General features: G+C 40.6%; 1 protein-coding gene across 2 annotated transcripts; it reads left to right on the top strand.

Moving 5' to 3' along the window:
* Positions 1 to 1,155: 1,155 nt before the first annotated feature.
* On the top strand, positions 1,156 to 25,905 carry hyou1 (hypoxia up-regulated 1). Of its 2 annotated transcripts, none has more exons than XM_049591493.1 (24): positions 1,156 to 1,339; positions 2,453 to 2,528; positions 2,807 to 2,900; positions 3,088 to 3,166; positions 3,295 to 3,449; positions 3,887 to 3,963; positions 4,073 to 4,254; positions 4,925 to 5,040; positions 7,332 to 7,518; positions 7,795 to 7,929; positions 12,637 to 12,719; positions 12,941 to 13,073; positions 13,398 to 13,582; positions 13,880 to 14,018; positions 14,336 to 14,393; positions 15,285 to 15,361; positions 15,573 to 15,746; positions 15,907 to 16,070; positions 16,160 to 16,247; positions 16,451 to 16,707; positions 16,806 to 16,890; positions 17,972 to 18,233; positions 18,338 to 18,445; positions 23,550 to 25,905. In XM_049591493.1, exons 2-24 carry the CDS (start codon positions 2,459 to 2,461, stop codon positions 23,597 to 23,599), a joined length of 2,958 nt encoding a protein of 985 aa, XP_049447450.1. In that variant the 5' UTR covers positions 1,156 to 1,339; positions 2,453 to 2,458; the 3' UTR covers positions 23,600 to 25,905. The 2 variants fall into 2 exon arrangements, with proteins under 2 accessions (XP_049447450.1, XP_049447449.1); XM_049591492.1 differs by having other exon boundaries at positions 15,904 to 16,070.
* Positions 25,906 to 26,775: the final 870 nt, after the last annotated feature.

Genomic DNA, 26,775 nt, shown 5'->3' with positions numbered 1-26,775 from the left:
TTCATGAAGACTCAAATATGATAAATCACTGCAGATAATTTGGTTTACTTCTCTAAAGTGGATTTTTACAACACTAACATGTAATTACAGCTTTGATTAAGTACAAATATTAAGACAAAGAGACAAATGCTTTATGCTGAAAAGACAGATCTACACAATTAAGATTACTGTCAGAGTAGCAGCAAACTGCAATCAGCATTTCCAAAAGTTACTGTAGATACCCTTAAAATAAAGTTAGGAAATAATGAACAAACTCAGTTAATTTATTAACAGAAACATGCGGTTTGCTCCCTGGATGTACTTTACCTGGAAGTGTCGTCATTCCATTTACGCCCACTAGTTGGACGTGGACCAATTGGCTGCCAGAGCCTTTGACGGCTGTGACTGTAGCCAGAAAATTCGACGTCACTCACTTCACGTGGACCAATCGTGCGGCAGTGCGTGGAACGAGGTGGGCGGGCTCTGTATTGTCATTGCCGGTTGTTGCACCAGGCGTCAAGACAGCCGGAGTTAATTATCGGAGGCAAGGGGTTGTACCTTTCACAATAAGAGCACATAAATTGTGTGTTAGTGCTTGTGGAGGAAATCAAACAAGACAGAGTTTGTTTAACGTCAAGGACTGTTTTTCACTTTTCAGAGGAGGGGCGGCTGTGGTATGACTTCATTCTTTTTAATCTAGACCCTCCTCGAAGCTACAAATACCTTCCTTGGGCCTCCCTGAGTGACATGTTTTTTTAGTTCAAATGCTACACACAATAAACACAAAATACATTCATTTCAAGTTGTATGTCTCTCCCCTATGCCAAAATAAAAAACGTAAGAACGTCCTCAGTGCTTAAAAAAATATTTGACATGCCTCACTGAGGTTGCATCACCCCTGCCCCCATAATAAACAATGGTCCCTATCTTTTGGGCCACAATACAATTATAATAACCTTATTTTTAAAGCGAAATTCACAGCTATTTTTGAATGCATTACATAGTTACTGATATTCCCATTTACTTTTGTTACTAATTTTCAGTTTGGTGTAAGATAAACTTCGTCTACGGTGTGCTTTGCGCTTGAAAGCTAACCGGAAACAGTATGTTTGCTAGTTGTTAACTTGATGCTAGTTTTTCCCCCAGCAGCGGCTTCAGTAGATCCAATGAGGTGACGCCGCGTTCCGGGCCCGACTGCCGACAGCGAGCCGGTGATAAGGGGAACCAGAAACTACCAAGTGTGACAACAAAGAGGCTCTGAATCAAGGCAAGACCAGAGAAACTCGTCATAGAACCCGCCCGGTGAAGCACAGTCGCTCGGTAGCCCCTTCACAGTTTGCTTTGTGCCGGCTGAAGAGAGGTAAGTTCACACCACAGCACAGTGTGTCAGTCATGCTTTCATATTGATGGTTGACAGACAGTGCGCTAGCTAACAGGAGCGTTAGCTGTCAACTTATGTTAAAGCTGTTTCTTCCATCTCAGTAGTGCTAGCTTTTTATTTGGAAAGGTCCAAAGGTGGTCTGCACTGTCCAGTTGCGTTTGAATTGAATTGTTCACAGTGTAACATTAACGTTAAACATGAATTGTTGCATTTAACTTGGCTATATAGCTAATACATATCAGCAACTTCTCCTACAGCTAGCCACTTCTTACAAGTGATGTCCCAAATGCTTCAGACTATTGGTTTTAATCGTTACTGTTTTATAGTAATGAGGGGTTTGAGTTGTGCATCCATTTTGCATTGATGCGTCACTGTCTCACCGGGGACTAGAAGTTCCTTTCCAAATTACCCAATGTTCTCTTTCTTTAATACAAACTGTGTCGTGGTTTTTGTTGTCCTCAATCTGAATTTCAATCTCGGGCTGCATTTGCACCAGTGAGAATTCAACGTATACCTTTCTCTGAGGGCATAGTGGTTTCCTGTAGCAGCCACAGCTTTAGGCAATGTCAGAACTGAACAATCATATTAATGCCACGTGTTTGGGACTGTACACCTTTGTGGGAGGGACCAGGTGCATAAACTGCTTTGCATATCCTTGATTAAAAGCCATGGCACTATCTGGGAGCTTGAAGTTAAGCATAGCCATATTGACACTGGAGAACCATGAGGAAACACACAGCAAGTGGTGACTCGTATCAACAGACTGAGTATGATGTCATTATCCCAGTTTCTACTTGCAGAGTATCCTTGTAAAGGAAGCAAAAGGAGCAGGTTTGATTTTTCAAGTAGGAGATCATCTTGTTGCTCCCACATAATGAATAAAAAGGACAAGCAACAACACAGGACAGAAAGCATCTCTGCAGTGCAGGTGGATGGGCAGTGGATTAAATGTGTTCTGTATTGATGGTGGTGTGTGATGAGGTTTAAAGCTGATGTTTTTACACACTTGTTAAAAAAATGGACAAGTGATGACATGTGAAAATCTGCTCTGTTGATGATAATAATAAATGTTTGATTTGTTCATCTCTACAGCTCGTCATGGGGGGCAGGAAGCTGGTGCCGGCTGCTCTTTTCTGCCTTGTTCTGGCGATGTTGCCTTCACATGCAGGTAATATGATCCATCAACTTATGCAAACCGTTTTTCTAACAAGAAGCCCTGGTTGTATTTGTGAGCAGTGCTGTCATCCAAAATATATTCAACTGGTAAAGACAGACTGACCGTTCAGCTACAGCCTGTTCCCACTGATAAATATATACAGCTATATTTTATCAGGGTTTGGAAGACGATAAGCTAGATCAATTATGCAACTCATCTGTATCTCATGGTCTTTGGTGTTACCTGTCTGCCTTACCAACTTTAAGTGACACATGTCTTTGTGTTTGCAGTGACTGTAGCTGTTATGTCAGTTGACCTGGGTAGTGAGTGGATGAAAGTAGCGATAGTGAAACCTGGTGTGCCGATGGAGATTGTTCTCAACAAGTGAGTAGAACTGCGTGTCCTGACCGTGGTACAGTGAGCGTACACATCTGACTTGCCCACACCAAGCTTTCTATTTCTTTTAGAGTATGATTTATTGATGGACAACCAAAGTACAAAGCAAATGAAATTAATACAGCATGAAATGACATTTCAGAGTTGAACATGATTTCTATTGTCTTCTCTTCAGGGAGTCAAGGAGGAAAACACCCACGGCTGTATGCCTCAAGGAAAATGAGAGACTTTTGGGAGACAATGCACTAGGAGTGGTACGTCTTCTTCTCAAATGTCCTATATTATATATATATTATAGTTCATAAATTCAAATAACCTCAAAATAATACTGATTTTTTTTCCCATGTATGTTATTAATGATCAAATATTGGACGTGTTTCAGTCTGTGAAGAACCCCAAAAGTGTTTATCGACACCTCCAAAGTCTCCTGGGCAAAAAGCATGATAACCCCCAGGTGGCGCTCTACCAGAAACGTTTCCCCGAGCACCATCTGCAGGAGGACCCAGCCAGAGGCACAGTATGCTTTAAAAACTCAGAGTGAGTCTCTTTCATTTGATTTAATGTCCTATCATACATTAAATGCTTTATAAAATTTGTCTTTTAGTTTGCAATATTGAGTCTTTAAAACAGTCTGCATGGTAATCCCCTGACCTCACAAGTCATAACGGTGGTCTGTTTATCATTCAGTCTCTACATGGTGTGTACACTAATATGCTGTGTCAGGCTGTGCTGCCCTACAGTGGAGATGCTTGCTATGATTTTCACTTCTGAAAATACTTTTTCCCATTATTGATCATCACAGATCTTTTCTAATAATATGACTGATGATGAGGTAATGCAGCTATCCTTAGGAGTACTATAGTAGTTGTCATGGAAACATTTGTACCAGAGTACCACCTGCTTGCAATAGATTATCAAAAGAAACACAATACTGGCATCTAATTTGTTGTCTAATTTGCTTTTTTTTCTGTCAGAGAAATGCAGTACACACCTGAGGAGCTCCTCGGGATGGTGCTCAATTATTCTCGTGGATTGGCTCAGGACTTTGCAGGTCAGTTTGCTCGTGGAAGAAAATGCATCATTGTATGACACACTGGAATATGTGGAGCATATTAATTTTTTTTCTTCTTCTTTCTTCTCCCAATCTCTACAACTCACAGAACAACCAATCAAAGATGCAGTGATCACCGTCCCAGCCTTTTTCAACCAGGCAGAGCGCAGGGCAGTCCTGCAGGCTGCACAGATGGCAGGTCTAAAGGTTCTTCAGCTTATCAATGACAACACAGCTGTGGCCTTGAACTATGGGGTCTTCAGGAGGAAAGATATCGACAACACAGTGAAGGTGCATGTTCAGCATTACTCCCAAATACACGTTAAAGAATCAGTCTGATGATACATCTATATCTTTTAACAAATCCTATGTGTCCCACGTAACAATGAACGTATCAGCTCACAAGTTATTGTGCGTCTCTTCCTCCTCAGTGCCATAAAGCTCCATTGTTGTTAAAAACACATCAACAAGCCACGCTGTTGAACTGTTTGACATTTTCCTTCATCACCATGAACCCACGCACTGGAGTTTATTTTGACTCAAACCCACATGCACCATACTGCTGCCAGAAAGACTTACTACAGCACCAAATGTGTGTTAATCTGCTGGTGAAAATAGTCCCCAACAAATGCACTAGTTCTCCCTGTTTGAGTCACGTTTATCAGTGCATTGACCAGCTGTTTAGGATTAGCTGAGCCTTTTTATGCCTCTGCACCTTTATCAGCCATGGCTGGAGGTATTATGTTTTTCGGTTTCTGTTCATCCGTCCCATTATTTAGAATGCAACATCTCTGGAATACCTTAAGCAAATTTCTTCTAACTTGACCCAAAGACTAAAGGACAAACTGGTTAGACTTTGGTTTATTCTTGACCATAGGCCAAGAATTTATGTGCTAATTATGACATTATTTAATGCAAATATCTAACAGGATAAAATCTGTCTGATCTCGTTCCCTTTCAGAATGTGATGTTCTATGATATGGGCTCAGGCAGCACGACCGCCACCATCGTCACTTATCAGACAGTCAAAACCAAAGAGGCTGGCACCCAGCCCCAGTTACAGATCCGAGGTGTCGGGTGAGTCCCCTGATCCATGAAGTGTTAATTGTGTCTGATGGTACAGAGAGAACAGTCTCTCACCATCAGGCCTGCTGTCTTAAAGAGGTTTGAAATGTGTAAAAAGTTGGTGATGTGCACATAAAAGACGTGGGTAGTGTCCATTGGTATGATGTATTTTAAAGAAATAAATATAAAATAACACAGACATAGTGCATTCAAATACGTGTAACACGCCCCCTAATTTCACCTTTCAGTTTTGCTGACATGACCTGTAAACATGAAACACCCTCTGAAAATCAGGTTCCTAAAGGTACATATTGTATGCTTGGAGCCTTCACCCAGATGAAATCTTGTCACATTGAGTCTTATTGTCAACATCACTACAGGGTGTTATGTGCATCTGTAATGCAAAGCGATGCTCAATTGTCAATGTGAAATTGTAACCAGATTCATTCTGGCTTTTGGAGACACACACTTTTCAAATATAAGAACATTCTTAAGTCTTACAACTTTAGTCTGAGTCGTGCACATATTAAAATATTCTCTAAAGATTTGAAGCAAAACACGCAAAACATTTCACAAGACTTTCTGTCGATTGTATTTTTCTTTTCTCTTCATCCTGTCTGAAACTCAGAAAACAGGAAGGTGCACACAGAGAGCAGACCACATACACAAAATGCTAAGATATCCATCTCCAGCTGAGGTTTAGGTAGTTGGCCGACATTAAAAGAAGCATAAAGGCTGCCTCCGAGGTGTAACACTGGCGGCATCAACACTTAAGTTTTTTTGTACACAGCAGCAGCTGTGAACTTGTGGACAGGCAAATACAGAAATAAATATGCAATATTTTTTTAGTGGTTAAAAACACCTAAATGTGGTTTCAAGATAAGAGGAAGGGAAACACATTGGTTGTGCTGTTAAAACAGCAGTTAGTTGGGGGCCTGGCAAGTCCAGCTTAGTCTGGCTGCATTGAGCCTCACCTCCTAACTCAATTGATATCAGTCATAAAGCTGGTTATCAACTGGCTCTGTACACTCTGTTTTTATATGCAGCTCTGAACATGCTCATGTGAAACAGGAGTTGTTAATTACAATCACACAGGATGTCATCAGAGAGAAGTACTTAATATGATATGAAATGAAATCAAACAGTGATACCTGTGGGACGCTCAGTCAGGTGGAATGTGTTCAATATAATTGTACAGCTAGAATGTGAATGTTTTTCTGTTGCTAAAGCAGAGCACTAAAATACAGCAGGTCTGTGGGGGGAAGTTAACCCCTGATGAGGTCTATCTGATTGAAATGTTGCATAATATAATTTAATTTTCCCATGGGGCGATAGTGGGTCAACGTTTCTTTCCAGTTGTCATCTCATTGAGTCTAAAGAGTTAATTCTCACCAAGCTGTCTTCATGTCATCCTGAGCTGCAGTGATTGAATAAGAGTGTAGGAACGTCTCCACTGCTGGTAACCCTGTCAGGGATGAAAGATGGAAGAAATCTAATATGTGAAGCTGTGCAGCACAGGTTACCATGGTGATCTGCCCCAGTTAAAAGTGAGCTGGCTTTGTGATACTGTAAAACCTGAGTTATCAGGTGTCACTGCAGACCCCAGGAGCCAAACACTGCTGCATGTTTGCTGATGTGCTTCTCAGGATTCGTTTAGTACATAATATGCTAAGATAAAAGCAGAATCTTGCATCTCATGTAGTTGAATTTTAGGTGCATATCCAACCTTCACAAAACTTGATCACCCACTCAGGCTTAGAGTAGAGGTGATTGAGTCTAAAGGAATAATTATCTTGTTGTAATCATCCAAACTGAGTTTTGTTGGTAATTTATTTTTCCTTTTAGGCAGGTTTCAGTGTTAATGTTTTATTTTTTCTTCACTCACCAGATCAGTTAAGTGGGTCAGGGTTCTTCTTGCACAAAGTCATTTTTAATTGCCCCTATACAAATAGTTTTATTTATTTGCAGTTATCAAATAACAACAAAGACCAATCAGTGCTACGGCACATGTGCAACTCTGCACTCCTTCATTAATTCCATCATCAGCTCCAGAAAAAAACAGTGTGTTTAATTATTTTTTGGGCAAGTGAGTTGCTAGATTAAGTAGCCCAACATGGCATTTTACTTGCCCTGTGCACTTGAACAATCCTTACTGTTGAGCCCTGAAGTTTCGTTCAGTATAAAATATTTTAAATGCTTCTTGCTTTTTGATTTTTCAACTGATTTAAAGCTCCCAAACCACATTTTTTAAGGTGATAATTCAGTCCTTAGACTACTGCATGTTTCTCTTGTTCTGGCTATAGGTTTGACCGAGGGTTGGGGGGCTTTGAGATGGACCTGCGACTGCGGGACCACCTTGCCAAACTGTTCAACGGGCAGAAGAAGAGCAAGAAAGATGTGAGGGAGAACCACCGGGCCATGGCCAAGCTCCTGAAAGAAGCTCAGAGGCTCAAGACAGTGCTTAGTGCGAACATGGATTTCATGGCTCAGGTGAGTCCAGGGACGTAAACCTGCAGCCCTCAGTCCATCCTGCTTGTTGTGCGTCTCAATGTTGTATGTCAGAACTAAAACTAAGGTGATAATCTGTCTGGAAAATGACTTCAAATACAGTACTATCAAGTTGTCTGAATCTGAATCTTAAATTCACTGTCTTAAGGTCTTAAAAATGTTGCAGTCTATAAGAAATCAGTGATACAGACTTCTGTGCAGATAATCTTAGCATTTGGATATAGTTCCATTGCAGTGACAGAATATGTGTTTTCTTAGGTGGAAGGTTTGATGGATGACATTGACTTCAAAGCTAAGGTGACCAGGGCTGAGTTTGAGGAGCTGTGCGCGGATCTCTTTGAAAGAGTGCCCGGCCCCGTGCAGGATGCCCTCTCCACCGCAGAAATGAAGCTGGTAAGTATTCTCATTACGTGGCTCATGGTTGTCCCACATGACAGATTGAGATGACACTTTGATGATCCCTGTGGGGAGATTTGGCTGTAGGGCACTGCAGATACAGAAAAGCTAGATAGATTACCATATATACATATGACATAATACTGTCCTGCAGCCCACCACTTACTGAAGGCGCTCCTGACTTTTCTTACAACACTTTTGGGCAACAATATCACATCAAATTGAACTATTACAAAGGAAATTTAACTGCTATACACAAGATGTCTTCGTCATTTGAAAAGTGAAAAGTCCATTCTCAGTCTATTTTCACTGGAAGTTTCATGATTTCACACCACCAGTGTTTCCCATACATTCATTTATCTGTGGCGGTGCGCCACGAATAAATTATCTCCGCCACATATAGATTTTTCTGCTTTTGGAGCTACCTGTTCGACCTCGCTCATAAACATTATAATGGGACTCAGTGTCTGTGAATGTAGCTTTTCGTTACAATTCCGGTGCAATAGGTGGCGGTATGCATCGTAAAGACGCACTTAACGCACCTGGTCCACCAGAAGAAGGAGAAGCAGACGTAGTAGCAGAACGGACGCAAAGACCTCTCGGTACAAATATGTGGGCAAACAAGTCCAAAAGTGGTCCAAACAACTCTAACTCATCATGTTATATTAGCTGTTTTATTAGCCTGTGTCTGTATTAACATAGGTGGAAGCTCAACATGTGCAGAGACATTAACTCACGCTGTTAGTAGTGTTAACTGCAGCGCGAGTCCCGTAGCAGCTCGTCACCCTGTTAATCAATTACAGTGGCTCCACTGGCAACGGGAGCGGCATGACAACCCCCGTCTGTCGCGCGACAACTCTCTATTTTACGCGACTCTTCTATTTTTGTCGCGCTATGCTCCCCTACGCGACCCTCCAGCAGATAAAAACTATATGAAATAGTGTGCTAAAGGAGCACAATGTGTTTTTAAATGAATAAACCATTATCAGAGGTGATATGTGATGATTTTTTCCATGCATTTACCCATGTTTATCCGTGACATTGAGTAAATGTCCGTGGCGGACATTTGAAAGCGAGTAGATGACAAACAGTAAACTTGTAGATAACTCAAATATATGTAATAACTTATGTGGAAAATGCTTTAACATTTCATGCAGCCTACATGCAGCCTCTCGGCTCGGCAAACAGTAAACAACCCCGCTGGCGTCTCTACGTGTCGCTTCCGTACGCAGTCAGTGGAGCCCAAATGAATACGCCGCGACGCTACGCTGACGTGACGTAGGTTTGCAGCCGGTGGAGCCCGGCCGTGTGGTTCTGCTCGTTAGTAATTAACTCTGACGTTGGATGTTCACTTCTTCACACAGATGAGTATTGAAAAATATTTTTAATACCCCAACTTAGATTCCTGTCCTGTGGGAAACATTGCACCACACATTGGGTCAGATACATATTGTACCACGACTGGCCTCCAAACTGGGGATGGGCATAAGTATGCGAGTATGTGGAAGTCAGTGCAGGCAGAATGACAACCAGGCATAATAGTGATGTTTGGAAATACTTAGACAAAATGCACAAAATGAATGTGCAGTGCAAGCTATGTAATGTTAAACTTGTGCATCATAGCTGATCTGTACAGTCTGTGCAGAGCAGAAAGTAAGGTTAACCCTAATCCCTTTCACATTTTGGCTTGTGTGTTCATTTTGTACCCAGTTTTGTTTTTTGTTGGTTTTTTTTTTTTTTGCAAGTACTTGAGTACTTAAATATTCTTATAATAATTCCAACTTGCGGCTGTGTGTTAAACTGAGATTTAGTGTGAGCACAGAGAACTTTCCCCCGTAAGCAGATGAATGTAAAAACATCCTTCTTGTGTCAAACTCTGCACATAAATCATTCTGCACAATTCTGAGGAGGGGGCAGATATTCTGCATTTTTAATCCTGGCTCTATAATGCTTAAAGGCTTTAATGATACAGGCCAGAAAATAGGATCAATTAGAGTTGTGACCTCTCTGATTCTCTGTTGCCGAGGTTGGGCTTATTGTGCGTGTATTCTTATTTGTTGTTGTATTCCTATTTGTTGGTTTCCCTTTTGCTTAATTGAAATAAGGTAACTGAAAATATAGAGTGTATATATAGTATACTGTAATTATACCATAATTATTAAGTATGCAATGATGGATTGAAAAACAAAATGATAAGTGGTACAAAAGCAAAGCTCATTTGGGAAAACTGTTTAACTATATTTGCTCTCAGTGGAGCAGTTGGATTTGCAGCACACATAAAACACAAAGCACATAACACAGCACAAAGACCAACATAAATACACAGTAAAAATGGTCAATTAGTTAAAGTAATTAATTAGTCAATTGAAATTTAAAAAAACATTAATTTAAACCATTTAAAAATAACTAGCCTTTCCTCCCAGAATGTAGGAGGGACATGGCAGAGGCTATACAGGATAAATTGGTTTTAGCTAGCGGAGCCTGAGGAGGCTTCCAGATAGCAGAAACCGAAACTATTGATGTAAAGGATGGGAACAATCATACAGCATGGATTCTGCTTCCTTATACAGTGGTGGAAAAAAGTTTTCAGACACCCCATGCATTTGTGAAATATTGCATTAAGAATCACTCTTAGGTCTTCAAGTGCAATTTCTTTTAGTACAGTCACAGCCAAAATACTAAATAAATCCTAAAAATGCCATTAAAAACTTAAAATTGATTGGTTTCATAAAAGAATACATAAGAAATTTTGAGTATTGGGTCATTTTTGTACCAGTGATGAAGGTCGTTCTTTTTATTAAAAGACACAATTTTTGTTGCCAAGCTCCGTGTCTACATAAAGCCAGCACATTTGAAAGTTCTTCAGACACAAAAATGGCTAAAACAAGGAACCTAACACAGGAAACACGCCTGAAGATAAAGATTCTCAGCCAGGAAGGGTACAGCTGCCGCTAGATAGCCAGGAAGTGCAGATGCAGTCCTTCAGCAGTTGGTTACACTCTGCAGAAATACAGACGAACCAACAGCTTGGAAGACAAACCAAGATCTGGGCCCCAAGGGTTTCTTCAGCAAGAAATGACCGCATCCTGATCCGCATGTGCAGGCAAAACCACCGAATGACATCACAGGAGCTTCAGCAGCAGTGGTCAAACCAAACTGGTGTCCAGTGTTCCACCCGCACTGTACGTGGCCAACTTGTAGGTCATGGCTTAAGGTCCTACAAGGCTATCAAGAAGCCCCTGATCAATGAGAGACAGAGGTTAGCCCGGCGTTGTTGGGCCCAGGCACACAAGAACTGGACAGCCAGGAATTGGAAGAAGATTTTGTGGTCAGATGAGTCTAGTTTCCAGCTTTATCTTCCTCCTACTAATGTGAGGGTACGCAGAAGGCCAGGCGAAGCATTATCTCCAGCATGTACAGTACCTACTGTCAAGCATGGTGGAGGCAGTATCATGGTTTGGGGATGCATGAGTGCTGCTGGTGTTGGTCATCTCACTGTCTGTGATGGCACATTGAACTCTACCAAGTATTGTACCATTCTCGAAACCCACATGCTCCCTTCTGCACGTGCACTGTTCCGTCGAGGTAAAAACTGGATGTTTCAATAAGATAATGCCCCTTGCCACACATCCAAGGCCAGTAGAGCTTGGCTGCAGGAGCACAGTATCCAGGTCTTAGAGTGGCCAGCTCAATCCCCGGACATGAGCTCCATTGAAAATCTGTGGTGGATTATCAAAAGGTCTGTTTCAAATCATAAACCAAAGAATTTAGAAGAATTAAAAGCAGTAATTCAAGAAGAATGGGACAAGATTACCCCTCAACAGTGTGAAAGGCTCGTGGGGAACATGCCAGCCAGGATTAGAGCTCTACTACGTGCCAATGGCAGGACTACTAAATATTAATTTGATGATGTGATGATTTATTTATTTTTTGTTCAGTTTTGAACACATTCTCTGTTATTTGTTGACTTTGATACCGACAATGTTGAGAACTGACATACTGAAACTGTCAAGAATTTAGTTTTGTTAGTTTTTCTTGTAAACAATAAACAAAACAACATAATTTGTATTTGTTTGTATCTGTCTAATGCAGCCACACCTTTTGAAACACAAAAAAGATTTTTCCACAAATATTTCATGATAATATTTGAGATTGTGTAAAATTTTAAGGGTGTCCGAAAACTTTTTTCCACCACTGTATAACTGTTTGTTGTAGAGTTTCCTGTGCAGTGCTTGTTATTCTGTTGCAGACATTGACCACTTTATTGAGTGCATTTTTATATTTGATCCTAAGAGATTGATGCTGGCAGATAAAAGCGAAGGTGAGCACAGACTCAATAGAAAATCAATAAAACATCATCATGAGGGTCCTGTCAACATGAAGCTCAGAGAGTTTCCTGAGACAAAAGAGATGCTGCTGGCTTTTCTTCTACAACATGTCAGTATTACTCTTGACTGTTGATTGTAGGGCTCCACTACTTCAGTATTCTGGCCATCAATAACCTCAGCGTGAGGAGAAGGGGAGAACATCTAAAATCAATGCACGTCAGCCAGGTCATTTGCCATCTTGAGGTGTGGACTAATGAAATGTTACTGTAGAGCAAAGTCTATTTAATTTCTGAAAATTTCTATTGAGCAGTGACTATAAATGAAAGGATGTTTGTATTACTGCTGTGAATCTGAGTACTTATATTTCTGCCAACAGGATGAAATTGAGCAGGTGATTTTAGTAGGCGGCTCCACCCGTGTCCCCAAGGTTCAGGAAGTGCTGCTCAAAGCTGTGGGCAAGTAAGTGTTAACCACAGAGCTACTGCTCTCATTTGAATAACTTTTACTTTCAAAACTGAACAGAAGGAACTACATTCTTCCACAACTTGGACTTTGACTCCACATTGTTTCGTTGATGGTTTAATTAGAGAAAGTTGAGTTTAAGTTCAGCAGGTTTGGTGGAATTAAGAATACCTGCAGCTGTAATTAAGATTTGTTTTGTTTTGTTTTTTTCAACGCAGAGAGGAGCTGGGGAAGAACATCAACGCAGACGAGGCAGCAGCCATGGGTGCAGTGTACCAGGCTGCTGCCCTCAGCAAGGCCTTCAAGGTCAAACCTTTCCTAGTCCGAGACGCAGCTGTCTTTCCTATTCAGGTCAGTGCAGGTTGTTCACTGCCTCATGCTGCTGGAGACAAATTTAATTAACATCACTTTTGAAAGTCATTTGTTGAATTTTCTAATGGCTTTGCTGATAGATTAATGATATTAATCATTGGTTGGGAAGCTGAATTTTAACAACATTCAACTATGTGTCCAAAATGAACATGCAGTATTTATTTGTACACTTTTGTGTAGCATTTTTAAACAGGAATAAAATATAAATAGGATGCCATGCATTCTTCACATTTGCAGAATAAGAAAATAAATCCCGAATACAAGCTATGTTAACACAAACTAAATGCTTTTTAACTCCGTCAGGTGGAGTTCACCCGAGAGACGGAGGAGGAGGGCGTCAAATCCATGAAACACAACAAGCGTATCCTGTTCCAGAGGATGGCGCCCTATCCTCAGCGCAAGGTCATTACATTCAACCGCTACAGCGATGACTTTGCCTTCTACATCAACTACGGTGACCTCAGCTTCCTGAGTCAGGAAGACCTCAGGTTGGTCAGCTGTGTGCTTGAGCATTTCTTTGCTTCCAGGAGCACTTGAAAACATTTTTATGCACACAAATGCACCACTTAAGCATTGATAGTTTCATTCCTGGACTGACAGTGATTTAAAAAAACAACTAGGAGAAACCAGGGGTTACAGAAAACTTGTATTATGGTATTTGACTTGACTTTGATGGCTTGTAAAGGAGTTTAAATGTATGATTCCTACCAAATTGTTGCTCTGACCCATCACTGTTTCCCTCATGATTTGAATGTTGTTTTCTCTCCGTTGGTTGTGTTTCACAGTGTGTTTGGCTCTCTGAACCTGACCACAGTCAAACTGTCTGGAGTAGGCAACAGCTTTCAGAAGCACGCAGACGCTGAGTCAAAAGGCATCAAAGCCCATTTTAACATGGATGAAAGTGGGGTGCTCCTGCTGGATCGGGTCAGTTACAATTTTTGACTGATTGGGCTTTCCTGCTGAGCTTTCACACAATTAAACTAATGACTGTTAGCTCTTTTTTGTTGTAAGGACACAGTATTTGAGTGTTTTTACCTTCTGGTATGTCAGACGTACAAACAAACAAGATATTTGTGCTGAACAATGAAACAGTCATGCTGACTGACAGCTGATAACTTACACTTGCACATACACAGCAGAAAAGAAGCATCAGGGTTTGTTAGTTTCATTCATTTATATGAAATCACAGAATCGAAACATTTTTATCAATAAAATGAATATTTTATTGTTGTAATCCACAGGTGGAGTCTGTGTTTGAAACTATTGTGGAGGAGAAAGAAGAGGAATCAACATTAACAAGTAGGTTTTGCAAACATGTATCTGTAACTTCAGCCGTCCAAAATCTATGATCAGTGTTAGAAGAGTGGCAATTCGGGCCCTATTTTCATGTAGGCGCAACGCCCAGTGTTCCAGCTGTTATTACTGTTATTTTCCCGAACCTGGTATGCTCTTTACCTGTTTATGTGATATTTTGTTCTTGGTGCATGGTGCACAGGTGGGAGGAGAGAAGAAACAGGTGGAAGTTTCATTTAAATGAGGCAGTGCAAAGTGAGACTATTTTGGTGGAGATTTGGTCTTAGATGTGTTTTTGAGACATTTATTCTCAATGTAAAACCCCTCTAGTGCAACAGGGTACTAGGGCTACACTGAGTGAAATAACATCTCAGATTACCAGGGAAAAAAAGGCATCTTGAGGTAAATTAGCAATGGAAGTGTAAAAGGAAAAAACATAAGGGGTATTGTGTATATTATGATGATTATTATATTATTATCATATTACTTTTTTATTCTGTTACCTCATTTATTATATCATTATTATTATTATTTTAATGATATTGCTATTACATCATATACTTCCTGTCACTACATGACATTAGTATTATGATATCTTTGTCTCTGCGACATATCTCATAGCCTCCTTTTTACTCCACACACACCAACCTTTCCAGAATCAGGAAACACAGACCCATTATCACTGCCTCTCATGTAAACATCCAAACAATCACACACTCACACACATTACTTGATACTTCTCCATTGATTGCTGCTTTGTAGGAGCTGTAGAACAATATACAGGAGTAATACTTTGATGGGATTGCATGTTTAACATGTAATGTGAATTGCCTTCTTACTGATTCATGCAGTCATATTATGACTGACTAACTGAACCAACAACTGGCTCTCTTTCAGAACTGGGTAACACAATTTCCACTTTGTTTGGAGGAGGATCGTCAGAACCTGCTCCAAACGTAACTGAACCTGTCCAGGTATTTGCAGCTCATGACACAGTCAGTTAGTCAGGGTCAGGGATATTTTTATTAAGCAAATGCAATAAGGCTCGTATGAACTCTAGATTTCACACTTAGGATAAACAGCCTGACCTGCTTGCCATAGCTTTTCTGGTACAGTTTCATTACCAACTGACAATGCCTGGCCCAAGACTGCAGCTGACACTGTTCCCTGATCTCTCGTGTTCAGGACGAGGAGGAAGTGCCTCCGGAGTCTGGAAAGGATGGCAAGGACGAGGAGGGCAAGGGTGAGGCCAAGACGGACGAGGCTGCCAAAGACAAGCAGGAGGATTCAGAGAAAAGTGCAGGTGAAGAGAAAAGTCAGGAGAAGACAGACGATGCAGGCAGCAAGACTGATGCCAAGGTAAGATCTGTCACATGTAATGTTTCTGAGATGTTTTGAATGTCTTTGACATGAATTCAAGCTAATGTAGACTAGTCTATGAAATGGTAAAAATCTAATAAAAAAAGAGCTTTTTACAGACTTGGTATGAAACTAACCTCATTTCTGCTGGTCAAAGGAGGAAAAGGATGGAGAGAAATCTGGAAGCACTGAGGCAGAGAAGGATGTGGAGAAGAAGGCAAAACCTCAGAAAAAAAGCAAAATCTCTGAAGACATCACAGTGGAACTCATCATCAACGACATCCTCGACCCCACTGCAGATGATCTCACTTCCTCTAAGAAGAAGTAAAGCAGCAATTTTTATTCCTTTTAAAGCTCTTGTGTTGTTTGGTTGTCAGGTTTATTGGCTAAAACACGTCATCTTGTCTTTTCAGGTTGCAGGATTTGACAGACAGGGACCTGGCCAAACAGGAAAGGGAAAAGTCACTCAACAGTCTGGAAGCTTTTATCTTTGAAACACAGGTAAGCTACAAGAAGAAGAAACAAGCTTTCTGATTTTTTTTTTTTTCTTTCTGATTTTTTGTTGTTGTTTAATGACTTAATATCATGATACAATCAGGAAGTAGGCTGCAAGAGAGAAAAGATGCAGTATAACCGTCATATGTCACCACATCATCTGTGCCCACTCCCGAAATAACACACAGTACTTTTTGTTCTTTCTCCAGGACAAGCTGTACCAGGAGGATTACCAGCTGGTGGTTTCAGAGGAGGACAAGGAGCAGATCTCCGCCAAGCTGAGCGAGGCGTCGGAGTGGATGGACGAGGAAGGCTACACGGCCACTACCAAGCAGCTGAGAGAGAAGCTTTCGCAGCTGAAGAGCCTGTGCAAGGACATGTTTTTCAGGGTGGAGGAGCGACGTAAGTGGCCGGACCGGCTGGCTGCCCTGGACAGCATACTCAACACCTCCAGCTTCTTTTTGAGGTGAGTGTTGAAAGGAAGGCGGCAAGAAGCTGGAGATGTAAAGATTTGGTGTTGGGCAAGTGCTTTTGTACTAACTCATTTTTCTTTTGCTTTCAAAGGAGTGCCAAAATGATTCCAGAGGATGACCAAATTTTCACTGAAGTCGAGCTGAATATGTTGGAGAAAGTGATCAATGAAACAACGGTAGGTGGTGAATAGGGTGACCAGCTGGGTGAAATTCAGGAATGGGGAGTAAGGGGTAGGAGGTGTCACAGAAGTGTTGCTCCTCAGCAAACCATATTCCTATGCAATATGGAATTTCTTTTTAGAAATTACCAGGTATGGACAAGTATAAAAAAAGAAAAGAGTATGGAAAAGTATTTTTGTTTCCAGACTATTGTTCCAATTCTGTTTTCTCAAATATAAAATTTAGGCTTTCCAAAAATAAATTGATAATACAAGCAGTGTTTTTCATGATGTTTAGAACAGGCGGCCTTTGCAGCCAAAATGTTGACCACTGCTATAAGAGGGTGCAGGCCAGAGCGAGCTTGATAGAAAGACAAGAAGTATGGCATGCAACTGAACGCACATTCCTACGCTGAGGTGCCTCTACGCTTGTACATCTCAGGCCATGTTTACACGAAAACAATCCACTGGAAACAGAATCGTTTTTCATTTTCGTTTTGAAAAAGTTCCGCATTTAGACAGTAACGTTTTGATAACAATCGCTGTGCACACGGATCCGCAGAAACGCTGCAGTATACATGCCAGGCCAGTAGTTGGCGGTGTGATGCTTATGCTTCCTTCTACAGAGCGGCGATGTATAAACAAACAAAATGGCAACCGCACAACCGTTTGTCTGGACGGACGACGAGGAGTTGTTACAGTAAATCTACACTATGATGGGGAAGCGTTGATAAATTCAATAGGGTGAGCAGCACAAGCAGAGCTCGGGAGTCCGCCATTGTTGTTGTGATGGTCGACTGTCTCACGCATGCCTAGAGACTGGAAGCGTAATGTGTAATGACTTTTCTTGCCTGGCAAATGTCTTCAACTATCAAACTCTATTCCCCCAGATCTTAATATCTGTTATAGATTTATTGTCTTCAAGCTCAGGCTAAGATAACTCTGATTGCATCACTATGACATTATATATTTTCTCAGACTTAAGAAGGTCCTTCCAGTGCCACAGAACACATTTTATAACTGTTTCCACAGCCTGAGTAGTTCTCCATGTATAAAGTAAACTGACCTTAAGTTGTAAAATTGTCTTTGTTTACTCCAGACGTGGAAGAATGAGACGGTAGCAGAGCAGGAGAAACGCTCTCCAAAGGAGCGGCCCATCCTGTTGTCCAAAGACATTGAGTCTAAGCTGGCCCTGCTGGATCGAGAGGTGAACTACTTGCTCAACAAGGCCAAGTTTGCCAAGCCAAAAGCTAAAGCCAAAGCCAAGAACAGCACCAGCTCAGAGAAAAGCAGCAAGGCCAACAGCACAGCGGAGGAGAAAGTCATCCCTCCCACAGAGGAGAGCACAGACACAAAGAGTGGTGGGTCACATGTGACTATTATTGTTCCCCTGTGAACAAGAAACAAAATTGAACTGTAATAATGCTTACAATAATGTCCCATGCATTTTTTTATTCAAATGCAGAAAGCCCAGAGGAGGTGCAGCCGGGCGAAGCCCCACCCACTGAAGAGAGCACTTTACACACCGACTCAGACAGCCAATCACAGCCCACAGAAGAAACAGCAACTACAGGTCGGTCTGCCTTACCCGTTGGTGATGATGCCGGAGAACTTTAGGGGGTGGACAAAATAATTGGAACACATTAAATTAGGTCTAATACAACACTAAACTACAGGCTCAGAACTCACCACTGAACTGAATGAACTTTTTACTGATGCAGTCTCAACACAAATGGAACATTGCATTACTGCTAGACTATTGTCATGGATCACATTAACTTGTCATCATTCTGTCACTTTATCCAGTAAGAATGTAAAGTCCAGGTGAGGTATGAGTCAGTGAATGATAGCTCTTAATACATCTACAAGATCATTCATCCTCCAGAAGGGGTGAACTGCAAAGCAAGTTTGACAGGGACAGGCTTTCTTTGCCTTTACCCGCCAAGACAAAACCTAAAGGCTCAATCAGAGATAAATGGCACCAAGATAATGGCTGTCAACTTGCTTTGATATCCCAGGTTTTCTGCCTCAGGCTCTGTGTGTATTCATATCAAAAGGGGTGTTTGGCATCATTTAACTCACTCATCATGTGCCGTCTGCTTCCACGTATGAAGAATATAAAAACATATTACAGCAAAAAGCAACACTGCTGCTCTAAATAAATGATGTCAATTTGTAAGTTAATACATTTTATCACTCGATGCACTCTCAGTGTCTACTGTTTATTCTAACAGGATAACTGCAACTTCTACAGCTGTGTTTAGTTTTGGGCCAAATCAAAAAGGAATTCATATTCTTTGTTGAATGTTGTCTGTGATATACAGTACAGGCCAAAAGTTTGGACACACCTTCTCATTCAATGCGTTTTCTTTATTTTCATGACTATTTACATTGTAGATTCTCACTGAAGGCATCAAAACTATGAATGAATGCATGTGGAGTTATGTACTTAACAAAAAAAGGTGAAATAACTGAAAACATGTTTTATATTCTAGTTTCTTCAAAATAGCCACCCTTTGCTCTGATTACTGCTTTGCACACTCTTGGCATTCTCTCCATGAGCTTCAAGAGGTAGTCACCTGAAATGGTTTTCCAACAGTCTTGAAGGAGTTCCCAGAGGTGTTTAGCACTTGTTGGCCCCTTTGCCTTCACTCTGCGGTCCAGCTCACCCCAAACCATCTCGATTGGGTTCAGGTCCGGTGACTGTGGAGGCCAGGTCATCTGCCGCAGCACTCCATCACTCTCCTTCTTGGTCAAATAGCCCTTACACAGCCTGGAGGTGTGTGGGGTCATTGTCCTGTTGAAAAATAAATGATCGTCCAACTAAACGCAAACCGGATGGGATGGCATGTCGCTGCAGGATGCTGTGGTAGCCATGCTGGTTCAGTGTGCCTTCAATTTTGAATAAATCCCCAACAGTTTCACCAGCAAAACACCCCCACACCATCACACCTCCTCCTCCATGCTTCACAGTGGGAACCAGGCATGTGGAATCCATCCGTTCACCTTTTCTGCGTCTCACAAAGACACGGCGGTTGGAACCAAAGATCTCAAATTTGGACTCATCAGACCAAAGCACAGATTTCCACTGGTCTAATGTCCATTCCTTGTGTTTCTTGGCCCAAACAAATCTCTTCTGCTTGTTGCCTCTCCTTAGCAGTGGTTTCCTAGCAGCTTTGACCATGAAGGCCTGATTCGCGCAGTCTCCTCTTAACAGTTGTTCTAGAGATGGGTCTGCTGCTAGAACTCTGTGTGGCATTCATCTGGTCTCTGATCTGAGCTGCTGTTAACTTGCGATTTCTGAGGCTGGTGACTCGGATGAACTTATCCTCCGAAGCAGAGGTTACTCTTGGTCTTCCTTTCCTGGGTCGGTCCTCATGTGTGCCAGTTTCGTTGTAGCGCTTGATGGTTTTTGCGACTCCACTTGGGGACACATTTAAAGTTTTTGCAATTTTTCGGACTGACTGACCTTCATTTCTTAAAGTAATGATGGCCACTCATTTTTCTTTAGTTAACTGATTGGTTCTTGCCATAATATGAATTTTAACAGTTGTCCAATAGGGCTGTCGGCTGTGTATTAACCTGACTTCTACACAACACAACTGATGGCCCCAACCCCATTGATAAAGCAAGAAATTCCACTAATTAACCCTGATAAGGCACACCTGTGAAGTGGAAACCATTTCAGGTGACTACCTCTTGAAGCTCATCGAGAGAATGCTAAGAGTGTGCAAAGCAGTAATCAGAGCAAAGGGTGGCTATTTTGAAGAAACTAGAATATAAAACATGTTTTCAGTTATTTCACCTTTTTTTGTTAAGTACATAACTCCACATGCATTCATTCATAGTTTTGATGCCTTCAGTGAGAATCTACAATGTAAATAGTCATGAAAATAAAGAAAACGCATTGAATGAGAAGGTGTGTCCAAACTTTTGGCCTGTACATATATATATATATATATATATATATATATATATATATATATATATATATATATATATATATATATATATATATATATATATATATATATATATATATATATATATATATATGTACATATATATGTACATATATATCTCGTCATACGAAATAATAATATAGTGAACTATTATGTTTTACCACCTACAGTTTTATAGAAGGCTTCCTCTAGAGCCAGCGTGGGCAAATGACCAGAGAACACTAATACACATATTCAGTAGTTCAGTGAGGGCAACAACAGCCCTGCAAATAAAATATTCTTGCTCTGATTTCCTGCAACACTAATTGAATGCATGTAGGTTCCCATGTTAAAAACTTAAGTTGCTTGGTTGTCAACTACTAAATTAATTTCTTAGCCTGGCTGATGGTGTCACCCCTCTGTGGTATGCTGGCCATGGTCAGCTTACGACACTACAAGACTAATATCACCAATGTCCTCCATTTTCATCATTATTACGACTACAAACATAACTCACATAATCTTATGTGTCATGTCACAGCACCTGCCAAACTCAACCTTTCAGTGTAAGCTGTCCTGTACAGTGCTGTACCTGTCTTAACGCCCCAGTGTCTGTATGTTTTAACACCATTCAGTTGTCCTGTCTTCTGATCTTCCTCTAATGTTCCTGTCATTTATTGCACCACGTGTCCTGTGTCTTTTTGTAATGTTATATTGCACAGAAAACACCAACTATTTAATCAATTGGCAACTAACATGATAATTGATTAATCAGTTTGAGTAATTTTTCAAAGAATAAAAAAAAATCTAAATCCCAGCTTCTTCAATGTAAATATTTTCTGGTTCCTTTACTCCTCTATGGCAGTAAACTGAATATACTTGTGTTATTCAGTTTATAGTAAGGCTGTTGTAATCATGAATTTTAGTTGGTGATTAAATGTCATGCAGATAATTGCGATGTCTGTCTGCTGAGCTCATTCACATGCTCTCTGTCTTACTCGACCACACACTCTACACTCGCACTATACACTGAGCTATTCCTCCATGTTTCCATCTAAAAATCTTAATGTGAATTATCTAATCAGAGAAGCTGGATGGCAACAATAACTCCTCCATAACATCCCCTAGAGCAGGGGTAGGCAACCTGTGGCTCCAGAGCCACATGTGGCTCTTTAGCCCCTGTCCAGTGGCTCCTTGAGACTTTGAGAAAAGAATTCTATGGAAATTCATTCTATGAATCCAAATGTTGCTGAACCTCGATAGCAGTGGCTGGTTAGCTATGGATGCCAAATCCAAAAAAGTAAATTGAATAAAATAGAGAATGTAGTAGTGCGTGGACAGATTTGTTTGCTCTCACTGCCAGCTCTGCAAAATTTAAGTACCAAATAATCATAAATAGTGCCCTGCACAGTGTCCACCTTGTGGTTAAACATATTAACAAATGCTTATTTAGACCATAAGTATACGCTAATTTAGACATAATAGGCTATTTACCTTGATTATAAGGCTCAAACATGTTTTGCGGCTCCACACAGATTTTTTCAAATTATTTTTGGTCAAAAATGGCTCTTTTAATGGCAAAGGTTGCAGACCCCTGCCCTAGAGCTGTCAAACACACTGCTGCGCCCCTTAGGGGAGACTCTGTGCAGGAAATCAAGAAAGCTCAAAAAAGAAGCAGCTAATAGATAAAGTTAAATTGTTGTCAGACGATAAACAGTTGGTTCCAAGATTTCATTTCAGCCGATGCATTCCGCTTCTTCACATGTCACACTTGTAACATTGGTTTTAAATTCCCTTAATTGTGAAATCCAACAAATATTCAAAATGATCACGGTGAGCTCAAAGAAACTCGATCAGGTGATTTCGTACTAATTGAGGCATACTATGACTGTAGAGTGGCGTTATTTCCAAAGCAGTTGCTTAGTAAAAGGCACTTTTCAGCAGATTTCAGTCAGACACCCCTGAGCAGGTGAGCCGTGCAGCATAAGTTACCATGGCAATCTAGCCACCAGAGAGGGAGAGCCACCACTTGGACATTGAAACCTTTTCCCACTAATCTCGCTTCTCAGTACACCCCTCTGCTCAAAAGCACATGACAATGTGATATTATTTATTACAGTAAAATGCTGCATTACATTCTCCTCTCATCCTGATGAGCATGTGTTTTACATTTTGACAAGTTGATAATGTGGTTTCACCATTTCAGTTTTATCATAGTAGGAGAAGGCAGCAGTCTGCTGTCGGTGCTGAAACTGATGTACACTAAGCCAAAGCTCATTCTTCTCTCACTGACATTTCAGATGTTACATATAACAGCCCAGGCTTTGCAATAGAGAATACATATGATTGATGTCTTACATTTCAAGAATGATATGAATGCTTGATAGTAAGATGTGAATATTTTAACACCAGCAAAGATGATAAAATGACGAACCAGGTCTGTATTTGTGGTTTTACATCCAGCCAAGGCCCTTCAAATGTTGCAGTGATTCAGTCTCAGCTAACCTCAACAATAGCTTATTGTGTGCCTTTATTGAATCCATAAACGTGGGCCAGAGTTTCTCAGCACTAGCAGCGTAGACTGGTTGATGAATTAGCTGTGTTTGTATTTTGCTTTGTTAGAACTGGTTATTGTACTTCTGCACCTTGACCACCCAGTTTCCCTATTTGGGATAATAAAGTTTACCTCAAAGTGTTCCTTGGTTCATTTGTTTCCTTCTCTGTCCTCATTTCCAGGACCAACGGAGAATGCCCAACCTGAAAACCACATAGACGATGAATTATAACAGCTGGAACTGGGGGAAAAAATCACTATTTATTGACAGTGTATAAATGTTCAAGTTCCTTCTCACTCTGTTTTTTCAGTTTGTTTTTTTTTTCTTTATTTTTTGTCTTTATGTCCTTGTTTATTGAACTGCTGGAAGCCGATTGGATAAGGACTGGAGACCACTCATTCCCCCCCCCCCTCCTTTCGTGTGCTGTTCATCTCTTTTGTCTTTCATGGATTCTGTAAGCAGGGGGCACTTAAACACCACGAAGAAGCAGTTCAACAAAAATAAAGCCCCAAGACTGCATCCGTACGTTATCGGTGCAGGTCCAGACAGAATACCTTCTCACATCCAACAGATGATCACAACTGACATCAGCAGTACTATATGGACATCTGACAAGGCTGAGTGCTGTTCTACTCTGGTTTGTCATTCACAAGCATTTTACGTCCTGCTTTGTCCTTTGCACTGCGTGCTCAACCATGGCATGTGTATGTGAGATTAGTATTTGTCCTAACACCTGCACCTTTACTGACTCTTCATGGCCGCTGAGTAAGTGCACTCCTTAATGGTGTTGATCACAATGGTGGGTGAGGGGTTGGTCAGAGTCCTTTGGAGGATTCTCGTGGATATTTTTTTTTTTTTTTTTTTTGTCCCAATCCAGATTTTAATTGGTCATATAATATAAAATTTGTAGGCATACATGGTAAAGTGGCAGAAGCATTTAATTTACATACAGTATGTTTAAAACTATATTGAAATATCAGTCAGCTGATTTGAATGGAAAATGTCTTTAACCTGGTGAATCATTATATTAACTATAAATATGATGTAACTATAAATATGGCAGCATGGTCAACACGTTCTCACTCTCAGCTAGTCAAATACAGCAGCTTGGTTAGTGGCCCTATGCTTCAAACTATGATGCTCTAGGTACCACTGTAACGTTACTTTTGGACCTGTTAGTTTCCCTGTCAGTTTCCGCTCATCACATGGTACAGTGCCTTTTAAAATAAACTTCCGTCTTTACGGTAAGTGTAGGTTTCACAGCCAGAACAACTTTAGAGCTAGGCAACAAAACAGCTTGGTTAGGCTTTGATAAAGATCATCCATTTTCTGTAACTTTATTACATGGCTAAAAAAAACTCAAGTTGAATTGGTTTCACACGGGACACAAACAGCAACAACACAACCCTCCTGGGTGAAAGTCCAGTGTATGTTTGACCCTCAATTACTCAGACTTTCTCGCTCTTTTTACTACCTTATTGCTGCGAACGGGAGTACATTGAAGTTAGTTGAAAGCAGATGTGTCTCATACACATACTGTAAAGTGCCTTGAGCGTAGGTAACAGAAGCCAAAGGGTCTCCGACCAGGCTGCCGTTTTTGACACCCTGTGAATGAGGATGTGTTGGCATGGTACAGAGGCAACAACTCAGAAGTGGCTGTTAAATCAGAATGACTAGATTCTACTAACATGTTTACTATAGAGAACGATGGCTGACATTATACTTGACCAGAAATGCTTGCAGAAATGTGCATCATGTATGAACGTGCAAATAGTGGAACTACCTGTTTCTAAGCAGAACTACCAAGGGTTTCCGTTAGTGTTAAGTCACTTATTGTACATGTCATTTTTCACTATAATTATTTGATTTAACATCCAACATAATACACCCCCTGTTGTTCATTTAGTTTTTTGTTTTTTTTTCACCTAATTATTGGCTGAATAGAATCATGATAACCTCGCCTGATGGAGCAACAAAGGCAGCATGTTTGGGTCCATCATGTAGCAGTTAGAGTTGATTGACTGCTTCTGTATGTAAACACTGAACTAGTTCTAAAACTGAGCTGCCAAACAGGGATCATTCAGCATTTACAGAGTGTCTCCATATATCTGCCTCCTATCATTTTTCTGATCTGGCTGGATAAACCAAAATGACTGATGAATTAGTTTTCCGACTGATGCTAATACAACCTTTGAGAAGTGCTTGAATGTGTTTCAGTGACAAACTCCATGTTTTCAAAGTCTCATAAGCTGCTAAACGTTGTAGAAGAGGGGGTGCGTTAGTGTCGTCACTGTTCTTTACCTCGACATGCCCTGTGGTGCAGATTCTTGCTGAGATGTTGGCTCCATTTTTCCCGTTAGAACAGGCAGCGGGGTTGGGGGGACTTGGATCAGGACTTTGGGTCAGCTGTGTGCGTCTGTGTTTGCAGCACTCTGGATTATTTGAAGGGGGGAACTGAAGAAAAAAAGGAAGGAATGGGAGATGCAAACAATGTTGTGTTTCTAAACTGTTAATAAAAGATCTTTTTTTGTTTTTAATTTTATTGTCATTTTGTTAATGAGTTGATGTGATTAGTCAATCTTACTTTAAAGGTCAGGCGTTACATCACGCATCCATCATGTAGATTTGTCCTTGCCAGATGACCGTGTTATTAGTTGTTAAGCTATGCTGCACTGCTTTATATTCATAGTTTATTATTCACTGTTTCACATTAGTCCAGGAGTGACATCTGTAAAGTTAATGTTTTGCACACACTGAAATAATAATGTGCTAATTTCATGTTAGCTTTTGTTAGCAAGGTTAATACATCAATCACAAATCGAGCCAATTCATATCCCTCTTCTGTTGTCCTAATAGTTTTTTGTATTGTTTTTACAGTAATCTACTACACATTGTCCCCACTTTTCACGTGCAATAAATGCTAGCAGGAGGTTTGTGCCACAAACTGTGCCGTGTTATATTTCAGTGACGGCTAACTTTTGTAGTTTTTCATATCTGTACCTTCATACCTAAAATAAGGAAAAATCAAAGTTGCTCAATTTAGAAAGTCCCTTTGCAATTATAGACCATTGATTTAAAAATTCAGAGAAGTGAAATGTTGCTTTGAGGTTGACTTTGCATTTTGTTTTTCCTTGCTGAGGGGGGAAGTGTTTCTGTGATTGTGATCGATAAAGCCAATTTATAGATTTTAGTTTTAGTCAGGAAATGAATATTATTTAGGCGTCTCTTTTTATTTGCTACTTCTGCTCTCCCTGGTTTTGTCCACGAAGCTTTATTCTTCATCTTAATCTGAATAGTAGCCAGTTGGAGAAAAAAGTGCAAACTTTCCCTTGAAATGTGGCTGAGTTAAGTCAAATGACAAGGAAATGTGAAAGTACCTGAAATTGTACCCAAATACGTGAGTGAAT

This window comes from Epinephelus fuscoguttatus, linkage group LG12 (genome assembly GCF_011397635.1).
Source record: "Epinephelus fuscoguttatus linkage group LG12, E.fuscoguttatus.final_Chr_v1".
Lineage (NCBI taxonomy): Eukaryota > Metazoa > Chordata > Actinopteri > Perciformes > Serranidae > Epinephelus > Epinephelus fuscoguttatus.
This window is presented reverse-complemented; position numbering and strand designations above follow the sequence as displayed.

Bases quoted from the DNA above. Each gene is read 5' to 3' on its own strand.
- hyou1 (XM_049591492.1), top strand. From the start codon at position 2,459: ATGGGGGGCAGGAAGCTGGTGCCGGCTGCTCTTTTCTGCCTTGTTCTG. The intron at 12,720-12,940 runs GTAAGTGTTAAC...TTTTCAACGCAG, and splicing joins CTGCTCAAAGCTGTGGGCAA to AGAGGAGCTGGGGAAGAACA. The intron at 13,583-13,879 runs GTTGGTCAGCTG...TGTGTTTCACAG, and splicing joins CTGAGTCAGGAAGACCTCAG to TGTGTTTGGCTCTCTGAACC.